This window comes from Schistocerca nitens, chromosome 2 (assembly GCF_023898315.1).
Source record: "Schistocerca nitens isolate TAMUIC-IGC-003100 chromosome 2, iqSchNite1.1, whole genome shotgun sequence".
Taxonomy (NCBI): Eukaryota; Metazoa; Arthropoda; class Insecta; order Orthoptera; family Acrididae; genus Schistocerca; species Schistocerca nitens.
The window spans coordinates 925,279,900-925,303,388 of NC_064615.1; the positions used below are offsets into that span (position 1 = coordinate 925,279,900).

The 23,489-nt window shown below is 44.4% G+C and overlaps 1 protein-coding gene across 1 annotated transcript in view; it reads right to left on the bottom strand.

Annotated features, from left to right (window-relative positions):
* LOC126235454 (Down syndrome cell adhesion molecule-like protein Dscam2) overlaps positions 1-23,489 on the bottom strand; it is a 289,196-nt gene that overhangs the window by 173,985 nt on the left and 91,722 nt on the right. The window contains exons 6-7 of the mRNA XM_049944177.1: positions 5,788-6,112; positions 1,150-1,394 (exon numbers count right to left, since the gene is read on the bottom strand). Of these exons, the coding sequence (XP_049800134.1) occupies positions 1,150-1,394; positions 5,788-6,112 (570 nt within the window). The remainder of the gene's footprint in view (positions 1-1,149; positions 1,395-5,787; positions 6,113-23,489) is intronic.

The following is a 23,489-nucleotide window of genomic DNA, read 5'->3' on the forward strand; positions in this document are numbered from 1 at the left end:
ATTTTTGGTCTTTGTATGAAATATTCTGTACTTGGTGCATGTGCACCACATTTCACTCATGTATTACTTCTGAATATTTTGTAAATTGTAAAAGTCAATTAATTAAAAAAAAATTTAGCTGCGATTGGCAAGTCCAAATGACTCACCATCGCTGCCAAATTTTTGCCCCCCCCCAGTGGAGGGTTATGAAACGCGTACGTTTCATAGGCAGCGGTGGTGAGGCATAAAAGAATCTCTGACCAGAGAGCGCGGCAGTGCAGTTGCGCTCCACTCGCAGTAGCGAGCAGTAGTCTGTTGGGAGCAGTAGCCGAGTTATGTAGCGGAGAGGTGTCTGTCAGTAGTGGTAGCGCAGAGCAGTCGGCGGGCGTCGGCACCGCAATGGTCGAGATTCAGGACAAGGTATATTATTAAACAGCATTGCGATCAGCTAATGATGTTAATTAAGTGTAATTTCTGTAAGAATCGCCCCCAATAATAATTTTGATTTAAAAGCAATTTTTAACAAAGAATCATTCGATTTCCTTCCATTTCCTTTAAACAAAAAAATTTTTCAATTAACTTCAAAAAATTTAGTTATTGCGATGCATGTGCTGCAAGCTGTGGCGCAGAATAAGAGCAGAATTTTGACATGCAGTTTTACTAAGGTAAGAAATTAATTCTGATTTTTGCACAGGGCCAAAGACCGACATTTCGGTTAAATTGAGTTTTGATTATCACTGTAGTTTCATTGTCATGGGATTATTTTACATTTTGTGTGGAGAACTTATACTTCGGTCAGATAGCTAATTTTTGTTTAATTGTCATTGTCATTAATATTTTTGCGGGAAGGTTACACTTGGCTCCATTTCTATTAAGTATTGTCATTTTAAATTTTCCGTGGGGAGGTTACACTTAGCTCTGGCACCATTACTATAAATATTGGCTTTTAAATTTTCCGTGGGGAGGTTACACTTAGCTCTGGCACCATACTATAAATATTGGCTTTTAAATTTTCCGTGGGTAGGTTACATGTTTTCAGAGGAAAGTGTAGAGTCAAGTCAGGGTGATGGGGTAAAGAAAACTATACAGTACTTTTCTTGAATGTGTGTCATAGTTAACACGGGAGCAATTAACCGTACTAAGTGCATATCCCACTGTACCGTCACTCACCTTCCATTCTACAAGCAGCGTCTGGGAATCTTGCGGAAGAACGGAGAGGTGCGTGGGCGGCGCTCCTGGAGGTTCCTGCGCCGTGTCCAGCGCCACTCCTGGCGTGGACGGTGCCTTGGACAGCCCTAGAATGTTGCGAGCCAGCACGCGCACCTCATAGCGCCGGCCGGGCAACAGGCTAGTCACCGAGGCCCATGTGCGCCCGCCAGGGGTGGACACCTGCGACACTCCCTGCTGCCACGACCCTGCGCGCAAATACAACACCACCGCCTAACACCAGTAGTACATTTCACGAATGATGCTACATAAGGCAATAAGGCAAGTCGCCTCCTGCCCCCCCCTCCCCCCCCCCCCCCGCCCCCAAGGACTATGCCTATGCCTTGACGTGACGGGACGGGGCGCTCAGTAGTCAATGATCCACAAGACCAATGCGGGACAGTCTAATTAGTCTAAAACGTGGGAGATGAGGTGAAGAGGACCAACCACTTCTGAGGCAGATGGAAGACATAATCTCAAGCCGGCCGTTGTGGCCGAGCGGTTCCAGGTGCTTCAGTCCGGAACCGCGCTGCTGCTACGGTCGCAGGTTCGAATCCTGTCTCGGGCGTGAATGTGTGTGATGTCCTTAGTTTAGTTAGGTGTAAGTAGTTCTACGTCCAGAGAACTGATGACCTCAGATGTTAAGTCCCATAGTGCTTAGAGAAGTCTGAACCTTTGAACCATTAATCTCAACAGCAATGTAGGCAGATAAGTTATTTTCTCCTGACAGTGATACCTCAGTATAGTAAAGCTGGAGAGGACGGATATCAGTACGCAGATCCAGGGGAAGAGGCAACCCACCAAGCAGAACAAAAAATCTCGTCGCGTCTGACTAGCGACAAGTGAGGCGCGGTCAGTATCTGTCTTCATGCTGATGGCGGATGTAAAAATCGGTAGCGTCTGTTACCAAAGAGGTCAGCTACGGAAGGCGTCTTTTTGCACAATGGGCCACCTGTTGAGATCCATCTAGCGTTTCGATCGCAGGTTTAACATCCCACGAACGGATTAACACCCCTTCCTAATTTACTTACAACCAAGACATAATGACTAACACTGAATGGATAAGTATTCCAGGAGGTAAACAGTCTTTCATCAGTGGAAGTAGTGAGGTAACTAGCCCATCAGATCCTGAAGAGCCAAAAACCTTATGTAAGGAAGAGCCGTAGCTTCCTAGAATATCTCGCATACAGCCTAAGAGAAAACGTCTGCTAGGTACGTTAAACATGAACACTTTCCTAAGGACTGGAAAACTTAAACATCTGGAAGAAGTATTAAACAGACGCAACTACCAATTCCGAAAACCAGATACAGAGATGAGAACGCATTTGAATCGGAGGGCATCAGGATTTATAGAGGGAAACCAGCCATACAGAACAAACAGAAAGACATTACGCCTGGAAGAGCTCTCATTGTCAAACGGAAACTTAAGTGAATCCATATCAAAATTTGCGGCCTTGCCGGGGCGTATATCACTTTTCTTGTTTATATCAGTAAATAAGTGCTACGCACATGTACCTAACAATAGCAACCTAAATAATCCAGAAAGAGCCGGACTATTTTGGGCAATACTAGAAAATGAGACATAAAAGATACCAAAGCACAACATAAAACTGCGCTTAAGAGACCTCAACGTACTGATCGGCAGAGAAGATAAATACAAAGCAACAGTACGAAATTTTCCTCCACACAAAAGTGTCATTAAGAATAGAGAAAGGGTAATCAAGATTGGCAAGTTGTCTAACTTGACTTAAGACTAATGTCAAACTTTTCCAGAAAACTACCGAGGAAGAAGAAGACACAGGTCCATATTAACTGGGTCACGTGGCAAGACCAAATAAATCCATAGAGAAATCATAAACGTACGGGTCAAGAGAGGAGTAGGAATAGATTAGTAACACTTTTTACGAGATAACAAATCCAAATTCCGACTTAAAAAACCAAATCCCAAAATTAAAAAACTCCATAGAGTTAACACAAAATTTGTCACGCTACGGGAACGAACTGGTTAAAAAGCTTTACACTAAGAAGACTGATAATTCGGGTGAGATCACAGAAACAATGATAGAAACAGTGAAAGAACTAGAACGACCACGAAGAAGAAGGAAATATAGATGGGGGAATACGTTATCTGACGAAGTAGCCTAGTCTAAACAGATAAGAAGTGGAAGTCCAGCAAAAACGAGAGAGACTGAAGTACGTTCACTGAAATCAGAAAACACAGCAAAAATTATTCGGACAAAGAAACGGAAATGTGACAGAAAACGATGAGAGGAAACCGATACAAATTGCAGACAGAGCAACACTAGGGACTTCTACAAAGTTCTCAGAGAAGAAATTACATGGTACTACCTGATGTTTTCTGCACAGTCTTAACAGCACCAATAATGTCAGTATACACTACCATTTTGCTTGCATACATCCACATTTCAATAGTTGATCTGCTTCCCAGGGGAATGTAAGTATTTATGGCTTGCTCTTGCCATATGTACTTGGAGGTATCAACCAACCTAAAAACATACTTTCATAATGGATACAGTTGTTGGTCTCAGAACAACGTAAATAATGACGTAAGGTTGTTCAGTACACCGCCCTCTGTCACCAATTGAAATATCTGCACCTGTACCCATTACATCCGGTATTTTTCTGCTTTCCTCTTTTGTTGCAATGCGTTGCTTTTAATGACTCAGGTCACACAACTAGTGATGCGGTTCTCACAAAATGCTTTCTGAGTTAGTACACTACTGGCCATTAAAATTGCTACATCAAGAAGAAATGCAGATGTAAAACGGGTACTACTAGAACTGACATGTGATTACATTTTCACGCAATTTGCGAGCATAGATCCTGAGAAATCAGTACCCAGAACACCTCTGGCCGTAAAAACTGCCTTGATACGCGTGGGCGTAGAGTCAATCAGAGCTTCGATGGCGTGTACAGATACAGCTGCCAATGCAGCTTCAACACGATACCCCAGTTCATCAAGAGTAGTGACTGGCGTATTGTGCGAGCCAGTTGCTCGGCGAACATTGACCAGACGTTTTCAATCGGCGAGAGATCTGGAGAACGTGCAGGACCTGCAACATGCGGTCGTGCATTATCCTGCTGAAATATAGGTTTTCGCAGGGATCGAATGAAGGGTAGAGCCACGGGTCGTAACACATCAGAAATGTAACGTCCACTGTTCAAAGTGCCGTCAATGCGACCAAGAGGTGACCGAGACGTGTAACCAATGGCACCCCATACCATCAAGTCGGGTGATACGCCAGTAGCCGGCCGCGGTGGTCTCGTGGTTCTAGGCGCGCAGTCCGGAACCGTGCGACTGCTACGGTCGCAGGTTCGAATCCTGCCTCGGGCATGGATGTGTGTGATGTCCTTAGGTTAGTTAGGTTTAAGTAGTTCTAAGTTCTAGGGGACTGATAACCACAGCAGTTGAGTCCCATAGTGCTCAGAGCCATTTTTTGATACGCCAGTATGGCGATGACGAATACACGCTTCCAATGTGGGCTCACCGCGATGTCGCCACACACGGATGCGACCATCATGATGCTGTAAACAGAACCTGGATTCATCCGAGAAAATGACGTTTTGCCATTCGTTCACCCAGGTTCGTCGTTGAGTACACCAACGCAGGCGCTCCGGTCTGTGATGCAGCGTCAAGGGTAACCGCAGCCATGGTCTCCGAGCTGATAGTCCATGCTGCTGCAACTGTCGTCGAAATGTTCGTGCGGATGGTTGTTGCCTTGCGTACGTCCGCACCTGTTGACTCAGGGATCGAGACATGGCTGCACGATCCGTTACAGCCATGCGGATAAGATGCGTGCCATCTCGACTGCTAGTAATACGAGGCCGTTGGGATCCAGCACGGCGTTCCGTATTACCCTCGTAACCGACCGATTTCATATTCTGCTATTAGTCATTGAATCTCGACTAACGCGAGGAGCAATGTCGCGATACGATAAACCACAATCGCGATAGGCTACAATCCGACCTGTATCAAAGTTGGAAACGTGATGGTACGCATTTATCCTCCTAACACGAGGCATCACAACAACGTTTCGCCGGTCAACTGCTGTTCGTGTATGAGAAATGGGTTGGAAACTTTCCTCATGTCAAGACGTTGATGGTGTCGCCACCGGCGTCAACCTTGTGTAAATGCTCTCCTAAAGCTAATCATTTGCCTATCACAGCATCTTCTTCCTGACGGTTAAATTTCGCGTCTGTAGCACGTCATCTTCGTGGCGTAGGAAATTTAATGGCCAGTAGTGTACTTGGAGATATCAACCAACCTAAAAACATACTACTCATAATGCCTACTGTTGTTAGTGTGAGAACAACGTAAATATAGACGAAAGGTTGTTCATTACACCGTCCTCAGTCACCGACAGAAATATCTGCACCTGTGCGCATTACACCCTGAATTTTTCTGCTTCTCTGTGTTATTGCAATGTATTCCTTTTAATGCCTCAGGTCACAGATCTAGTAATGCGGTTCTCACGAAATGCTTTCTGAGGTAATAAGAAAATTATTTTGGCGATGAAGGAAATCGTTTAAACATTTACGGCCAATATGGTCTCAGATGACCTTCGAGGCTTTCTGTCTTACCATTGCCGGTCTTGTACTGGACGATGTACTCCAGTATGGGGCTGTTGCCGTCGTAGGGCTGCTGCCAGGTGAGGTTGGCCGCCCTGCTGGAGACGGCGAGCACGGTGAGCCCCGCCGGAACTTCCGGCGGCTCCTGGACGACGAGGCGCATTCGGCGCAGGTCGCTGCCGTAGCGGTTGGAGGCGCGGCACTCGAAGCCGGCCGAGTCGTGTCGACGCGCGCCGGTGAGCGTGAGCGCGGAGCGCAGGCCCGCCTGCAGTGGCTGCTCCGACAGCGCCCAGCGCGGCTGCCGCCGGGCGTCGAATGGCGACCCTTCGCGCCGCCACTGCACCGACACGGGCGCGTCGCCGCTCGCCGCGCACAGCAACGTCGCTTCGCCGCCCGCCGCCACCGTCACGTTGGCCGCCGTCGCCGACAACCGGGCTGGCACTGCACACACACACGCACACACCCGTCCATCCTCACCCGCACACCTGCTGTCACCATTCACGCCTTGGCAGCCGTCTTTCGCAGAATTCTCCTGCGGATATGTCAACCGACATCTGCTAACATCACCTGCTTGAAACTTCCTGGCAGATTAAAACTGTGTGTCCAACCGAGACTCGAACTCGAGACCTTTGCATTTCGCGGGCAAGTGCTCTACCAACTGAGCTACCCAAGCACGACTCACGCACCGTCCTCACAACTTTGCCTCTACCAGTACCTGGTGTCCTACCTTCCTAACTTTACAGAAGCTCTTCTGCTCGGTGCGTGAGTCGTGCTTGGGTAGCTCAGTTGGTAGAGCACTTGCCCGCGAAAGGCAAAGGTCCGGAGTTCGAGTCTCGGTCGGACAAACAGTTTTCATCTGCCAGGAAGTTTCATATCAGCGCACACTCCGCTGCAGCGTGAAAATCTCATTCTGGAAACATCCCCCAGGCTGTGGCTAAGCCATGTCTCCACAATATTCTTTCTTTCTGGAGTGCTAGTCCTGCAAGGTTCGCAGGAGAGCTTCCGTAAAATTTGGAAGGTAGGAGACGCGATACTGGCAGAAGTACAGCTGTGAGGACCGGGCCTGAGTCGTGTTTCGGTAGCTCAGATGGTAGAGCACTTGCCCGCGAAAGGCAAAGGTCCCGAGTTCGAGTCTCGGTCGGACACACAGTTTTAATCTGCCAGGAAGTTTCTTATCAGCGCACACTCCACTGCAGAGTGAAAATCTCATTGCGGAAGCACCTGCTTGTTACCGGCTCATTCAAGCATAAAGGACACATTTCATTCGTTTATTTGGCAGAGCTTATGCCTTCAATATTAAGCTTCGTAATACGGACTAGGTGTTTCTGGTCTCCAGTTGTATGATCCTGAAAATGACGGTTATGATTCCGGGCATATTGTATTTCACCTATGACACTGTTGCTCGTTTAACACCACCATTTCGAAGATGGTGAACGAATTTCTTACGGAAAATCTGGAGAACATGTCAACTAAGACCTGGAGAGTGATCCCAAGCACATCATAAACTGAAGTCTCTTGTTTCCTTCTAGCGAATCGTGCTGCGAACTACAAACCAAGAGTTCTGCTCAATGGACAAACGTTGACGTACAATCCTTTCCCAAAATATCTCGGAATCACTCTAGATAGAACCCTGAGCTACAAAAAGAGCACATCACCAAGCTTTCTCATAAATTTGCTGCAAGGAACAACATACTACATAAGCTCAGTGGTACCACCTGGGAACCTCTGCTGACTGTCTGCGTTTAACTGGCATCAGTCTTGTGTACTCTACTGCCGAGTACTGTGCACCTGTCTGGTTGGAAAGTGTACATGTGAAGAAGGTAGACACTAAACTTAACGACACAATGCGCTGCATTACTGGTTCCATCAGATCAACACCATGCCACTAGTTACCTGTACTGAGTCACATCCCTTCACCTCACTTAAGGCGGAGAGAAGCTCTACTGAGAAAGGCCAAGAAAATCTCCGCATCACCTACTCTACCACTGCATCAGGAATTCTGTCATCCGCCACAGCAACGATTGCGATCAAGAAGACCAGCAAGTGTTACTGCAGGACAACTCATCACGGATGGTTCTGATCTAAATGAAAGCCGGAAGCATGAATGGTCAACAAAAACATTGGGAACAAGAGCCCATCACCTTGATCCCACAAAGAAGCCAAAAAGTTTTGACCTACCGAGGAAATTTTGGTGCCGCCTCAACAAGTTAAGGGCTGGACATGGTTGTTGTAGCTACTTCAGGTACAAATGGGGCTGGATCAGTTCATTCGGTATGTCCACCTTCAGCACTGACCACAGCGGCAGTGTGTCATGACACGGAGGCAATGAGGCCTTGGTACGTTGCTAGAGAGAACTGACACCATAGCTGATCATACAGGTCACATCATTCTCGAAAATTCTGAAAAGGGGGGCGATAAGCTCCGACGCCACCTTCAACCACATCCCAGATGTTCAACAGGAACTCGCCACTGTGTTCCTCGTACCACTCCATCACTCCCCTGGCTCTGTCACAGCTGTCTGGAAAATGATCATCGTGAATGGATGTATGTGGTATGCAGCCGGTGTATAACACTCCTTGGCCGTCATATTGCATTGCATGACCTCCACTGGATCCATGGATGTACACATGAATGTTATTAGCAGTATAAACCAGCCGCCGCTAGCATGTCTACGTGCTGCAGTAGAGATGTCAAGGAACTGTTGTCCTGGAAGATAACGCCCTGCCGTCAGCATGATGAAGAATTTATTGGGGTTCATCAGACCATACAATGCTCCTACACTGTGCTAATGTCTAGTGCCATCGGTCACGTGCCCTTTTCAGTCGTAGCTGCCGATGTCGTGGTCTTAACATTCGCACCTGCATGAGTCGTCGGCTGCGGATGCCCGTCGCTAGGAGCGTTCGGTGCATTGTATGTTCATACTCACTTTTACTCTGCCCAGCATTAAAGTCTGCTGTTAGTTCCGCCACAGCTCGCCGCCTGTCCTGTTTTAACAGTCTGCCCAGCATACGGCGTTCGACATCTGTAATGAAGTGCGGTCGCCAAACACCATGACGTCTGCTCGTGGTTTCACCTTTGTTTCTTCACGTTTGGAAGACACGCGCCACAGTACTCCTCGAACACCCGAGAAGTCACGCAGTTTCCGACATGCTCGTGTCGACCCTCCGGGAAATCACAATCTTCCCTCCGTCCATCTCAGGTAGATCGTGCGCCCTCACCATTCTACACACGGACAGCAAGCTCACTGGTAGTACATGCACCCTGCGTATATATGACCAGCAGTCCTTTCCTCGCAGGTGATGCTGCTATCACCTGGACGGGTTTATATCGATAGTAGGTCGGTAGTCATAACGTTCTGGCTGATCAGTGTAAATATTCCCTAGTGCAAGATCATATACACGAGATAGAATCGTAGCGGGAGAGTACCTTCAACTTCTCGTAGCACAATAAACAACTTTCCAACTAATTTACCATCCAGAATAACAATCGGCATGATTGTACACGAACATCGAGCGTTAAGGCATTGATGTTTACCGATCTTGATAGAAGTGTCCTGATACCTCTAATTCTTTTCATATATATTTTCTCTTCAAATCCCGATTGGTTGGAGTTGAAACACAATTCTTTACTGAACGATAGGGTAAGTTGTTATTTCATTTACAAATTTTCGGTCTGATTTAAGAGTTTCATATGCAACGTCAAGTTCACGCTTTGTTGGAAATCGTTATATTACGTCTTCCAATTGTGTATCACTGTAGTTACGCAACTGTCCATTGCTTCTCTAATCTATGTCATTCGCTATTTGATGTGCATATCGTAGTAGGTCACTATCATGCACATCCTGTAAACTGTATCGGGCATTCTTCAAAAGCGCTAAACACCTGTTTTTGTAAGAAGTGCACACTGTGCTCCCTTGAATTTCCGTAGTCCTTCTTACGCACTACTAGATCATATTGCTGCGGACTTACTCTAAATCTTTTGATCTTCCACGTACGTAATTTTGTTTAATACCCGGTCCTTGGACAGCTATTGTCCCTTACCAGTTTACACTGGAGTCGGAATTTGTGGCTCCCTGTCCGACAATGATAACGAACTACGTGGCTCGACACCTGTTTCAGTATCACATTCACTTGTTAAGCTCGTATCGTCATCAGTGCACTCCTCATGTACATTGACCGCATAGTCGAGCGTATACGCCACCGCACATTGCACTGACTCATCTTGCAGAAAAGATAGTATTTCATCTGCCATTTTTTTCTCAATCATCTAAATTCCTTGGGTTGCTTTCTGGCGAAATATCAACTTCGGCAACTGTTGCTTTCGATGTAATGCAATGTTTGCTTTGTTTATCGTTGCCATTGCTCTTTTTTGTATCAACACCATTAGCACTGTCGCGAGTTATTCGTCGGCTATTGCAGTTCAACTATGCTCCGTCGCCTCGTGTTGTGCTCACCATTAAATACCTCCTGCTGCCATTAGCAGCCAATATTGTCTTTGCATGGTAGACAATACGTGGGGCGTAGAATGCCGCAAACATCACTGGCCTCTTGCAACCTCGCACTAAAGGGGTTCCTTGAAAGGCAGTTAATGGAAAAATGTCATGAAAAATCTAATGAGCTATTTAAAATATTCCTGGATTCAGGAAATAGTGCTGACATTGTGCCAAACTGCAGGGATCTGTTAGTTCTAAGCACCCTAATAAAGAATGTGCAAATGCTTTTTGAAGGCCAAAAAATTTTTATTAAAGTGGGGAAAGGGCAGAGAGAGATGTATAGAGAGAGGAATGCTTCAGCGTGGTGCAATTTGTCCATTACATTTTATTGCACGTTTGGATGTGATTATAAAGGAAATCAGGGAGATAGTAAACGGTGATCTCAAAGCTTTAGTCTTTACTGATGATGCAGCTATTCAGGGAGTAACAGAACAAGAAGTACAGGGAAGATTAGATGAATGGAACGCCAAGTTTAAAAAACAGCAGCTGATAGTATGTAAGAGCAAAACGGGAGCAACGGTTCTAAGTAGGACATCTGCCCAGGGCAACCTGATGCTGGATAAAGAGAATTTAATGCGGGGAAGATTTCATTTATCTGGCTAGTACAGTATAACGGAATGGAACTGCAACACTAGACGTACAGGAGAAAGTAAGAAGGGTATCTAATTTTTTTCATCCAGTGCGGAACCTTGTTTGGGATAAGAAGTTACACAGCCGACCGCTGTGTTCGAGCGGTTCTAGGCGCTTCAGTCCGGAATCGCGCGGCTGCGACGGTCGCAGGTTCGAATTCTGCCTCGGGCATGGATGTGTGTGATGTCCTTAGGTTAGTCAGGTTAAGTAGTTCTAAGTCTAGGGGACTGATGACCTTAGAAATTAAGTCCCATAGTGCTTAGAGCCATTTGAATCATTTTTGAAGAAAGTTACTGTGAGAGCAAACCAGATCGCGTTTAAAACGTATCTCCTGTCGATTATGATGCTTTGTAAGTAACAAGGCATCAAGTTAAAAGCTTGTGAAACGCGATGTCTGTGGCAGCCTTGCAGAAGACTACAAGAGACAAAATTAGGAAGGTAGACATTAGAGGACAGGTGCCAGTTGATTTGTCACACCGAAAGACTGAGTGCTGCACGGCTCAAGTGTCTGGACATATGAAGAGGACGAAGGATAACTGCCTGCGAAAACAAAATACTTGAATAGAGATGTTCAGGGGAAAACACCAAAAGGAAGACCCAGAAACAGATGACTGGATCAGATGAAGGAGGATCTGAAGATTAGAGGAAACTGGGAAACATAAGGCAAGATGTATATCAGGATTGAGGAAAATAGAGGCAAATTCTACATAACCTCCATATCCGGCTCTCTGGAAGGATACAAAGATGATGATTATTATGTAAGATGATGTATGGTATCCGACATTTTGGCGCGAATGGAGATTAGACTTTTTCTGAAAGTATGGCCTGTGTATGTCGGCTTCCTATGCGGAACGGATTGATTCAGTTCATGTGATTAAAACACAGCATGTCTTCAGCGTGTCTGCAGGCGATTAATGGTTCAAATGGCTCTGAGCACTACGGGACTTAACTTCTGAGGTCATCAGTCCCCTAGAATTTAGAACTACTTAAACGTAACTAAGGACATCACACACATCCATGCCCAAGGCAGGATTCGAACCTGCGACCGTAGATGTCGCGCGGTTCCAGACTGTAGCGCCTAGAACTGCTCGGCCACCCCTGCCGGCTGCAGGATACTAATGCTTCATCTACAAGTCAGTATCACGCCATTAGCTTTTGTCATCCTGATTCAAAGACCAAGTAGTCAACATATTCGATATACATAAATTAGCTACACATTGGTTTCAAGGGAGATCCAGACCTGATATATTTTATCCGTCCATTGACATGTCAGTCCCACAGCTGCTTGTCAAACAAGTACTGAAAGTAAAGCATATCCTTTGAAAACATCTCGCTTACACGTTAAAGAGTCCTTTACCAGTACGTTTGCTGACCATTATACCATGTTTCTTAATTTTAAGATCTCTTATCTTATTGAAATCACCCGTGTCTTAGGGGTAGCGTCTTTGACTAGTAATCACAACGTCCTGGATCTAGACTTTGAACCTCGTCACAGCTTAAATTTCGAACGAAAATCATCAGTAATGGCAGCCGAAGACTTGAGACATTATAAGCCAACCTTGTTCTGCCAAAGCGCTTGTCAAAGAAGATGAAGGGGCGGAAAGACGTTCAGGGCATCTATTGCCGTTGGGGTGGGGAATTGGTAGAATGAGCAGTGATCAACGGCACGAGGATGCAGAAGGCAATGGAAACCACCAAATTAAAGACAAATAATGTGCATCCACAGAATATGTGGCATGTAATTGAAAAGTGTCGTCATGTTCTCTCCATTGGCAAAATATACTGCACTAATCCCCCATTCGAATTTTCGGAAGAGGACTTCCAAGGGGTAGATGACCATGAGAAAAAATTGAATAACGCACGAAAGGGAGAGTGCGTTGCTGTGAACAGTTCAGTGATGGCGTTGTTCTTATCAGAATCGACAGCAAACCAACGCCGACAACGGTAGTTCATATATACAAGCCGATGTCGCAAGCAGACGATCAAGAGGTAGTGAAAGTATATGAGGATACTGGAACGGTAATTTAGTACGTAAAGGGAGATGAAAATCTAATAGTCATGAGACTCGAATGCTGTTGCAGGGGAAGGAGTAAAATAAGGGGTTATGGAACAATGTGGGCTTGGTAATAATAATGAGAGAGGACAAAGACTAATCTTCGGCAATTTCAGCTAGTAATAGTGAATACTGTGTTCAAGAATCACAAGGGGAGGATTATAATTAGAAGAGGCCGGGAGATACAGGGAGATTCCTATTACATTACATCATGGTCAGGCAGAGATTCTGAAATCAGATATTGCATTGTAAGGTGTACATAGCAGCAAACACAGACTGCGATCACAATTTAGTAATGACGAGCAGTAGGCTGACGTTCAAGAGACTAGTCACGAAGAATCAATGTGCAAAGAAATGGGATACGAAAGTACTAAGGAATGAAGAAGTATGCTTGAAACTCTGAGGGTATACATATTGCGATAAAGCATAGCTCAGCAGACAATTCAGTTGAAGAGGAGTGGACGTCTCTGAAAAGTGCAATCACTGGAATTAGAAAGAGAAACATAGGTGGAAGGAGGGTAAACGCGAAGAAACATAGGTAACGGAAGAAATATTCCAACCCGGCGCCAAAGGGAGTACAAAAATGCTCGCGGGAATTCAGAAATACAGAACTACAAATCATACAGTAATGAAATAAGCAGAAATTGCAGGAAAGCTAAGGCTAAATGGCTGGATACTGAAGGAATCGAAAAAGGAAATGATTGTTGGTAGGACTGACTCAGCGTATAGAAAATTCAAAACAGCCTTCGGTGAAATTAAAAGCAAGGGCGGTAAAATTAAGAGTGCAATGGATACGCTGATAAAAGCAGAGGAGTGAGTGGATAGGTCGATAGAGTACACTGAAGACCACTTAGATGGGAAGACTTGCCTGATGACGTACACAAAAAGAACCAGCAGTCGACAGGGAAAATAGAGGGCATCCAGTATTAGAGTCAGAATTTGAACGACTTTGGACGACTTAAGATTAAATCATACGGGAGAAAAGATGAAATTCCAACAGAATTTCTAAAATGGATCGGGAATGTTGCAACAAAACGAATATTCACGTTGTGTTGAATGTATTAGCCTGGTGATATACCACCTGTCTTTCGGAGAAAAAATTATTGAACAGTTAGCTTAACAATTCATGCATCCTATTTACTCACAAGAATAATGTATAAAATAATGGCAAAAACACTGAGGATGTGTTAGATGACGATCGGTCTCGGTTTGGGAAAGATAAAGTCACCAGAGAAGCAGTTCTGACGTTATGGTTCAAAATGGAAGCAATACTGAAGAAAAAACAAGACACTTTCACAGATTTTTCGAACTGGAAATACCATTCTACGATGTAAAATCGTGCAATATGTTTGAAATTCTCAGAAAATAAGGGTAAGCTGCATGGAAATAAGAGTAATATACAATACCTCCAACAAACAAGAGGGGACAATAAGACTAGAAGCCCAAAATCGGAGCTCTCTGACTGAAAAGGGTGAAAGAGAGGAATATACTCCTTATCCCCTATTATTCAAAGACAGAAATAAAACAAAGTTTAAAGAGTGGGTTCAAAATTGAAGGTAAGAGGATATCGATGATAAGATTCGCTGATGACGTTACTCAGTTTAAGTGAAGCAGAATTATAGGATCTGTTGAATGGAGTGAATAGTCAAATGATTGCAGAATACGGACTGAGAGCAAAGCGAAGAGAGACGAATGTAATGAGAAGTATCAGAAGTGAGAAAAGAGAGAAACCTAACACCAGAATCGGGAGCACGAAGTACACTCCTGGAAATGGAAAAAAGAACACATTGACACCGGTGTGTCAGACCCACCATACTTGCTCCGGACACTGCGAGAGGGCTGTACAAGCAATGATCACACGCACGGCACAGCGGACACACCAGGAACCGCGGTGTTGGCCGTCGAATGGCGCTAGCTGCGCAGCATTTGTGCACCGCCGCCGTCAGTGTCAGCCAGTTTGCCGTGGCATACGGAGCTCCATCGCAGTCTTTAACACTGGTAGCATGCCGCGACAGCGTGGACGTGAACCGTATGTGCAGTTGACGGACTTTGAGCGAGGGCGTATAGTTGGCATGCGGGAGGCCGGGTGGACGTACCGCCGAATTGCTCAACACGTGGGGCGTGAGGTCTCCACAGTACATCGATGTTGTCGCCAGTGGTCGGCGGAAGGTGCACGTGCCCGTCGACCTGGGACCGGACCGCAGCGACGCACGGATGCACGCCAAGACCGTAGGATCCTACGCAGTGCCGTAGGGGACCGCACCGCCACTTCCCAGCAAATTAGGGACACTGTTGCTCCTGGGGTATCGGCGAGGACCATTCGCAACCGTCTCCATGAAGCTGGGCTACGGTCCCGCACACCGTTAGGCCGTCTTCCGCTCACGCCCCAACATCGTGCAGCCCGCCTCCAGTGGTGTCGCGACAGGCGTGAATGGAGGGACGAATGGAGACGTGTCGTCTTCAGCGATGAGAGTCGCTTCTGCCTTGGTGCCAATGATGGTCGTATGCGTGTTTGGCGCCGTGCAGGTGAGCGCCACAATCAGGACTGCATACGAACGAGGCACACAGGGCCAACACCCGGCATCATGGTGTGGGGAGCGATCTCCTACACTGGCCGTACACCACTGGTGATCGTCGAGGGGACACTGAATAGTGCACGGTACATCCAAACCGTCATCGAACCCATCGTTCTACCATTCCTAGACCGGCAAGGGAACTTGCTGTTCCAACAGGACAATGCACGTCCGCATGTATCCCGTGCCACCCAACGTGCTCTAGAAGGTGTAAGTCAACTACCCTGGCCAGCAAGATCTCCGGATCTGTCCCCCATTGAGCATGTTTGGGACTGGATGAAGCGTCGTCTCACGCGGTCTGCACGTCCAGCACGAACGCTGGTCCAACTGAGGCGCCAGGTGGAAATGGCATGGCAAGCCGTTCCACAGGACTACATCCAGCATCTCTACGATCGTCTCCATGGGAGAATAGCAGCCTGCATTGCTGCGAAAGGTGGATATACACTGTACTAGTGCCGACATTGTGCATGCTCTGTTGCCTGTGTCTATGTGCCTGTGGTTCTGTCAGTGTGATCATGTGATGTATCTGACCCCAGGAATGTGTCAATAAAGTTTCCCCTTCCTGGGACAATGAATTCACGGTGTTCTTATTTCAATTTCCAGGAGTGTAGATGAAGTAAGAGAATTCTGTTACCTGGGCAGCAAAGTAAATCATGATGGTTGGAGGAAGGCGGACATCAAAAGCGGACTAATACTGCCAAGAAAGGCATTCGTGGCCAAAAGGAGTCTAGTGTCAAACATAGGCCTTAATTGACGAAGAAATTTCTGAGGATGTACGTTTGGAGCACCACATTCAGTGCTCCTGAAACATGGATTGCGGTAAAACCGGAACAGAAGAGAATCTCAGTATCTGAGATGTGGAGTTACAGAAAAATGCTGAAAATTAGGTGGGCTGATAAGGTGGTAACTGAGGAGATTCACCGCAGAACTGGCGATGAAAGTAATATAAGGAAAACGCTGACAAGAAGAAAGGACAGCATAAATGGACATCTATTAAGACACCCGGGAATAACCTCTATGATACTAGAGGTAGCTGTTGAGGATATAAATTGTAGAGGAAGACAACGAGTGGAATACATATAGCAAAGAACTGTGGACGGATTGTGCCGCATCAAATCAGACAGAAGACTGATGACTCCAAAAAATCTTGCTTACAAAATGTGTCACTGTGTCCTACATGTGACTGTAAGAAAGATGTTATACGTTGGTGACTCCGGCGCGCTCACGATTGGCGTAAGAGGTTGATCGGCATATTGGAATTTAAGCTGCCCATATAATCGCGGTGGAAACGATTCCATCATTTCTAACCCCTCAGTAATTTCTTTTAAAAGCCACGAAGTGTTGACATAACAGTCGGTTATCGACAGAAGAAATCGCACAATTAATGGTGTAGCTTTCCTTAGTGCAGTAGTAGAGAGAGGCTCACCAGTCACGTGAGTCGCGCGATAACTTTTTTTTTTCCGGACATTCGTCTATGTCATATGGACCCAGTCGTATCGGCTGTTATTGGCTACACAACTGACAAACCATGGTTCTCATAGCCAATATCATAAACAACAGGCGGCACATTACGGCCGATGGCTGGGTCCTTTCTTCGAAGTTTCCGTGAGGTTATCTTTGAACAACGTAACACAAGATGCCATGTTTTTCGTTTTATGTTGCAGTGCCTGTGTTGGTTCGACGTACTCTGCAATGTCTTTCAGTCACTCCTGCGATTGTCAGCCGATCTGAAATGTAAGATTTATTGTCGCATTTGTGATTATTATGAAATTCCACCTGCACATATTATTGGTGACAGTGAAAGTTTGTGCAGGACCGAAACTCGAACCGATTCGGCTATCCCATCACGCTCCCCGTGGTAGGCAACCTTCCATATGTCACTATTTTGTCTACATCTTATTTTCACAGAGATACTGTAAAACACGTACAGGGAGAGACTCATGATTAAAGTCGCGGTCTTGAATTTTTGTCATTAAGTACTATACTGTAGAGTACACTGTACCAACACAGGTACTTGAGTACAGTATTTCATGCCTAAAAACAAGGCCGCGACTTTAATCAAACGTCACTCCCTCTACGGGATTCACAGTGTGTGCGCTACTATAGGATGAAGATATTACGGTGACTTATGTAGGGTTGTGTCTATCCAGGGATCGTGCTCGGATAGCCAAAGAAGTTGAAAATGGTTCAAATGGCTCTAAGCCCTATGGGACTTAACATCTGAGGCCATCAGTCCCCTAGGCTTGGAACTACTTAAACCTAACTAACCTAAGGACATCACACACATCCATGCCGGATGCAGGATTAGAACCTGCGACCGTAGCCGAAAGCCGTTAAGTGATCGGTCTTGTGAATTGGGAAATTCGGGGTCGAGTCTCCAGTCAGGCTCAAATTTGCATTGTCATCTACAAATTGTGTAGCTGGAGTTTCACAATATTTGTAAACACGAATGTAATTCTTGCTTCCGTTCTGTTCTCAGGGACGTTATCCGACAGTCGCCATGACCACCACCTGCTCGAGATCCGTCACCAATAAAAAACAACTGTTTATGTGTTGCATGGTGACTGGCACGCCACTACTCGTCAGCCGTTTGGACTGAGCTACGCGATGGAGTTGAAGCAGACTAGAGACACATCCCAATATATTCCATCGAAGCAGATTTCGACTTGACATCCCACCACATTAATAACTGTGTTGATGCCATAGGTAGCACATCTGTGTATTAAATTCTACACACTGCGTACCCTCAAAACACTTACATATTGAATCATTTATTCCTCCTACTATGCTGTAGACATACAACAGATAAATCTTCGTTATTTGCTAGTTGTCCTAGCCTTGCAATTTTAATGGCTAGCTTTTCACGTACTTTTTATTACACATGGCAGACACTGCCGGTTTCGCCTTCGGAGCACATTAGCTCGTAATCAAACACATAATGCTAAGTCACAGCACATTGTTATAAAATTACTTAACATGCGAGGAGTTCGCAAATGAAAGCAGTCATAAATCTGCTTGCACACTATACAGTCACATTGATGTGACCACTTGTCGAAAGTCTGAATAACCACATTTCGCAGCGCAGACCGTTGCGAGACGTGCAGGAAGACAGTCAGTGAGGTTCTGGAAGGTAGCGACAGAGATATATAGCCATGCCGACTAAAGTGCTGTGGCCAGCAGCGATAGCTTTCGAGGATCCATGGTGCAAACAATCCGATCGAGGTTGCCTCACAGATTCTCGATTGGATGTACTCATAAAACCGGGTCGTTTGATGGTCACGGGAGGACGGTAAACTCATCCTGGTGTTTCTCGATCCACGAACGTACACTGCGAACTGTGTGAGGCGTTGCATTGTCCTACCGGTAGATGGCAGCGTGCGGAGCAAAAACGAACTGCACGTAGGGGTGACGTGGCCTCCAAGGATAGATGCATCCATTATGCCTTTCAGAATGACGAGGCCCCTCCCCAGGCAATTCGACAAAAACATTCCCCAGATCATAGCGCTCCTTCCTCCGAACTTTCCGGCTGTTCAAGGAAGTATACGCTAACGGCCATCTGTTCAGTGGAGCATAAAACGTGACTCATCTGAAATGACCATTTCTTTCCCCTCACTGGACGACCAGTTGTGGTACTGACGTCCAAACTCCACCGTTCGTCGACGATAAACTCAAATGAGCAAGCCGGCCGTTGTGGCCGAGAGGTTGTAGGAGCTTCAATCTGGAACCGCACGACCGCTACGGTCGAAGGTATGAATCCTGCCTCAGGCATGGATGTGTATGATGTCCTTAGGTTAGTTAGGTTTAAGTAGTTTTAAGTTCAAGGGGACTGCTGACTTCAGATGTTAAGTCCCATAATGCTGAGAGCCATTTGAACCATTTTTTTTAATTTTATTTTTATTTATTTATTTATTTATTTATTTACTTTTTGCAGTGAGCAAGTTTGCTTGAAACAGCCTCCTGCTGCAGAGTCCCACTTACAGCATCGTTCACCGAATCGTAATTGGGGAGACACTGTCGGTAGCTTCTTGGTTCATCTGGGTCGTCAGCTGCTCAACAGTTGGACGTACTCATCTCCAGAGCTGTTGTTCATCCCAGTCGTCTATGGCCGGTGGTGCCCCACAGTTACATCGGTTCTGGTCTTGGACTGCATAATTTTGCTGTGCAATGTACACTTTAACCACGAAGGGCCAGGAACAGTTTACAATCTTAGCCGTTTTAAAAAATCTTCCGCCCTTGGACCGAAAGTCAATGATCATGTTGTCCTTTTGGACATCGGATAAATGTCTCAATTTCAGTATTACGACGAAGACTGAACTCTTGTCCGCATTCGCTGACTCACTTAATGTACCTTCCAATACTAGTGCTGTGTCCTGCCTTTTGTGAGTGGATACTGCACATTGAATTCGAATATAGGTGGTGGACACATCAACACACAGTGTGTGTTACATAGCATCAACCAACCCTCACAGGTGCAGACAGGAGAGCTAGCGCTAGCTTTACCTTTTTGTCACTAATGTGTGCTACTTCCACGGGTCAGCCACCAGAAACAAGGTGTATCATATATGACTGAGAGCATTGTTCAGTATCACGATAAGCACAGAGCCTCGTATCACAACGAAAGCTGATTAGCGGACACTTTTGCGAAACAGTCTCTCCATTACTTCTTGATGATACCCGATTACAATAATGAACTTGGCAGAGCATCTAAATTTGGACAACAAATTGTTGCAGTATGTAGGGAATTTCTCGCTCTTGCCTAGGTGCAATCTGGAACTGTTGGAAAATATTTGTTCCTCAAATTAAACAAAAATTAGCTCAGTCTTTCGTCCCGTTAGATCCTGATTACTTTGAGCAAAAACAGTGAAAGTCTCCAGACGACTCGAGACGGCTATGAATGCTTGCGCAAAACATGTTCGTAACATTGATCGCATAGGTCCATTCTCTGCTCAGTCAGAGTGCATGTGAAAGGGAAGGAGACGCTCTTCTCACGCGGTGGTCAATGGCACATTCAACAACTATTTTCACAAAACAACCCCCCCCCCCATCCCATAACTGCAATACCATATCTAATTCTTCCAGCATCTAGGTCGTACTTATATACTACACTAAATATATCTCCAGCTGTATCTCCTTTTCAGCCATATGACTCTGGAAGAATCTGCCCAATAAAATACATTTATCGGAAGCCTATGTGCACTGAAGGCAAGCTTAAATCATTATTACTTGTATTATTACTAACATAGTTGCTGTCTCGGCATATTCCAACTGTTTTCCTTTTGTCGAACTAAGATCCAGTATCTCTGTCACAATGGAGACTATTCACGCTTTTTTCACACCTTTCCATAGATAATTTCTACCTACGATGTCATTTGGTAATTTTATCCAGTTTTTTGTCATTCTTATTCTGATAAGTTAGTTTATTCTCCATATTGATTTCTTTCGTATCACTGCCTTTAATTTCTGTTAAACCTTATCACTGACATAAGACATGAAACCAATGAGAAAGTTGCTTAACACAACAGTGCTAAGGATGATTGGTCTCAATTTCTGTGCAGTCATTACTACGTACAATAATAATAATAATAATAATAATAATAATTATTATTATTATTCTTTACTTTCTCAGACGTTAAGTCTGGTCAAAAAATGAAAAATGACGCGGACCTTGATCAGGCGTCACTTCCTTTTAACTGTATGGTATGTGTTATATTGCATTTAGGAACTTTCGGGTAATTGAACATGTATCAATAATTACTGATTTCTGTAGTTGTATATATACGTTTGGATGTAGCTCTATTGCATTGATGTACTGGTGGATATTGTGTGGTATGACTCCTGTAGTTGATAGTATAATTGGTATGATGTCAACTTTATCCTGATGCCACATGTCTTTGACTTCCTCAGCCAGTTGGATGTATTTTTCAATTTTTTCTCCTGTTTTCTTTTGTATATTTGTTGTATTGGGTATGGATATTTCGATTAGTTGTGTTAATTTCTTCTTTTTATTGGTGAGTATGATGTCAGGTTTGTTATGTGGCGTTGTTTTATCTGTTATAATGGTTCTGTTCCAGTATAATTTGTATTCATCATTCTCCAGTACATTTTGTGGTGCATACTTGTATGTAGGAACTTGTTGTTTTAAAAGTTTATGTTGTAAGGCAAGCTGTTGATGTATTATTTTTGCGACATTGTCATGTCTTCTGGGGTATTCTGTATTTGCTAGTATTGTACATCCGCTTGTGATGTGATCTACTGTTTCTATTTGTTGTTTACAAAGTCTGCATTTATCTGTTGTGGTATTGGGATCTTTAATAATATGCTTGCTGTAATACCTGGTGTTTATTGTTTGATCCTGTATTGCAATCATGAATCCTTCTGTCTCACTGTATATATTGCCTTTTCTTAGCCATGTGTTGGATGCGTCTTGATCGATGTGTGGCTGTGTTAGATGATACGGGTGCTTGCCATGAAGTGTTTTCTTTTTCCAATTTACTTTCTTCGTATCTGTTGATGTTATGTGGTCTAACGGGTTGTAGAGGTGGTTATGAAATTGTAGTGGTGTAGCCGATGTATTTATATGGGTGATTGCTTTGTGTATTTTGCTAGTTTCTGCTCGTTCTATAAAGAATTTTCTTAAATTGTCTACCTGTCCATAATGTAGGTTTTTTATGTCGATAAATCCCCTTCCTCCTTCCTTTCTGCTTAATGTGAATCTTTCTGTTGCTGAATGTATGTGATGTATTCTATATTTATGGCATTGTGATCGTGTAAGTGTATTGAGTGCTTCTAGGTCTGTGTTACTCCATTTCACTACTCCAAATGAGTAGGTCAATATTGGTATGGCATAAGTATTTATAGCTTTGGTCTTGTTTCTTGCTGTCAATTCTGTTTTGAGTATTTTTGTTAGTCTTTGTCTATATTTTTCTTTTAGTTCTTCTTTAATATTTGTATTATCTATTCCTATTTTTTGTCTGTATCCTAGATATTTATAGGCATCCGTTTTTTCCATCGCTTCTATGCAGTCGCTGTGGTTATCCAATATGTAATCTTCTTGTTTAGTGTGTTTTCCCTTGACTATGCTATTTTTCTTACATTTGTCTGTTCCAAACGCCATACTTATATCATTGCTGAATACTTCTGTTATCTTTAGTAATTGGTTGAGTTGTTGATTTGTTGCTGCCAGTAGTTTTAGATCATCCATGTATAGCAAATGTGTGATTTTGTGTGGGTATGTTCCAGTAATATTGTATCCATAATTTGTATTATTTAGCATGTTGGATAGTGGGTTCAGAGCAAGGCAGAACCAGAAAGGACTTAATGAGTCTCCTTGGTATATTCCACGCTTAATCTGTATTGGCTGTGATGTGATATTATCTGAATTTGTTTGGATATTAAGTGTGGTTTTCCAATTTTTCATTACTATGTTTAGGAACTGTATCAATTTAGGATCTACTTTGTATATTTCCAATATTTGTAGTAACCATGAGTGGGGTACACTATCAAAAGCTTTTTGGTAATCAATGTATGCGTAGTGTAGAGACCTTTGTTTAGTTTTAGCTTGATATGTCACCTCTGCATCTATTATCAGTTGCTCTTTACATCCTCGCGCTCCTTTGCAGCAGCCTTTTTGTTCTTCATTTATAATTTTGTTCTGTGTTGTATGTGTCATTAATTTCTGTGTAATGACTGAAGTTAATATTTTGTAGATTGTTGGTAGGCATGTTATGGGGCGATATTTAGCTGGGTTTGCTGTGTCTGCTTGATCTTTAGGTTTCAGATAAGTTATTCCATGTGTAAGTGTATCAGGGAATATGTATGGGTCTGCAATGTAACTGTTAAATAATTTAGTTAGATGTGAATGTGTTGAGGTGAACTTCTTTAGCCAGAAATTTGCTATTTTATCATTTCCAGGGGCTTTCCAATTGTGCGTAGAATTAATTGCTCGGGTGACTTCATGTTGCAAAAT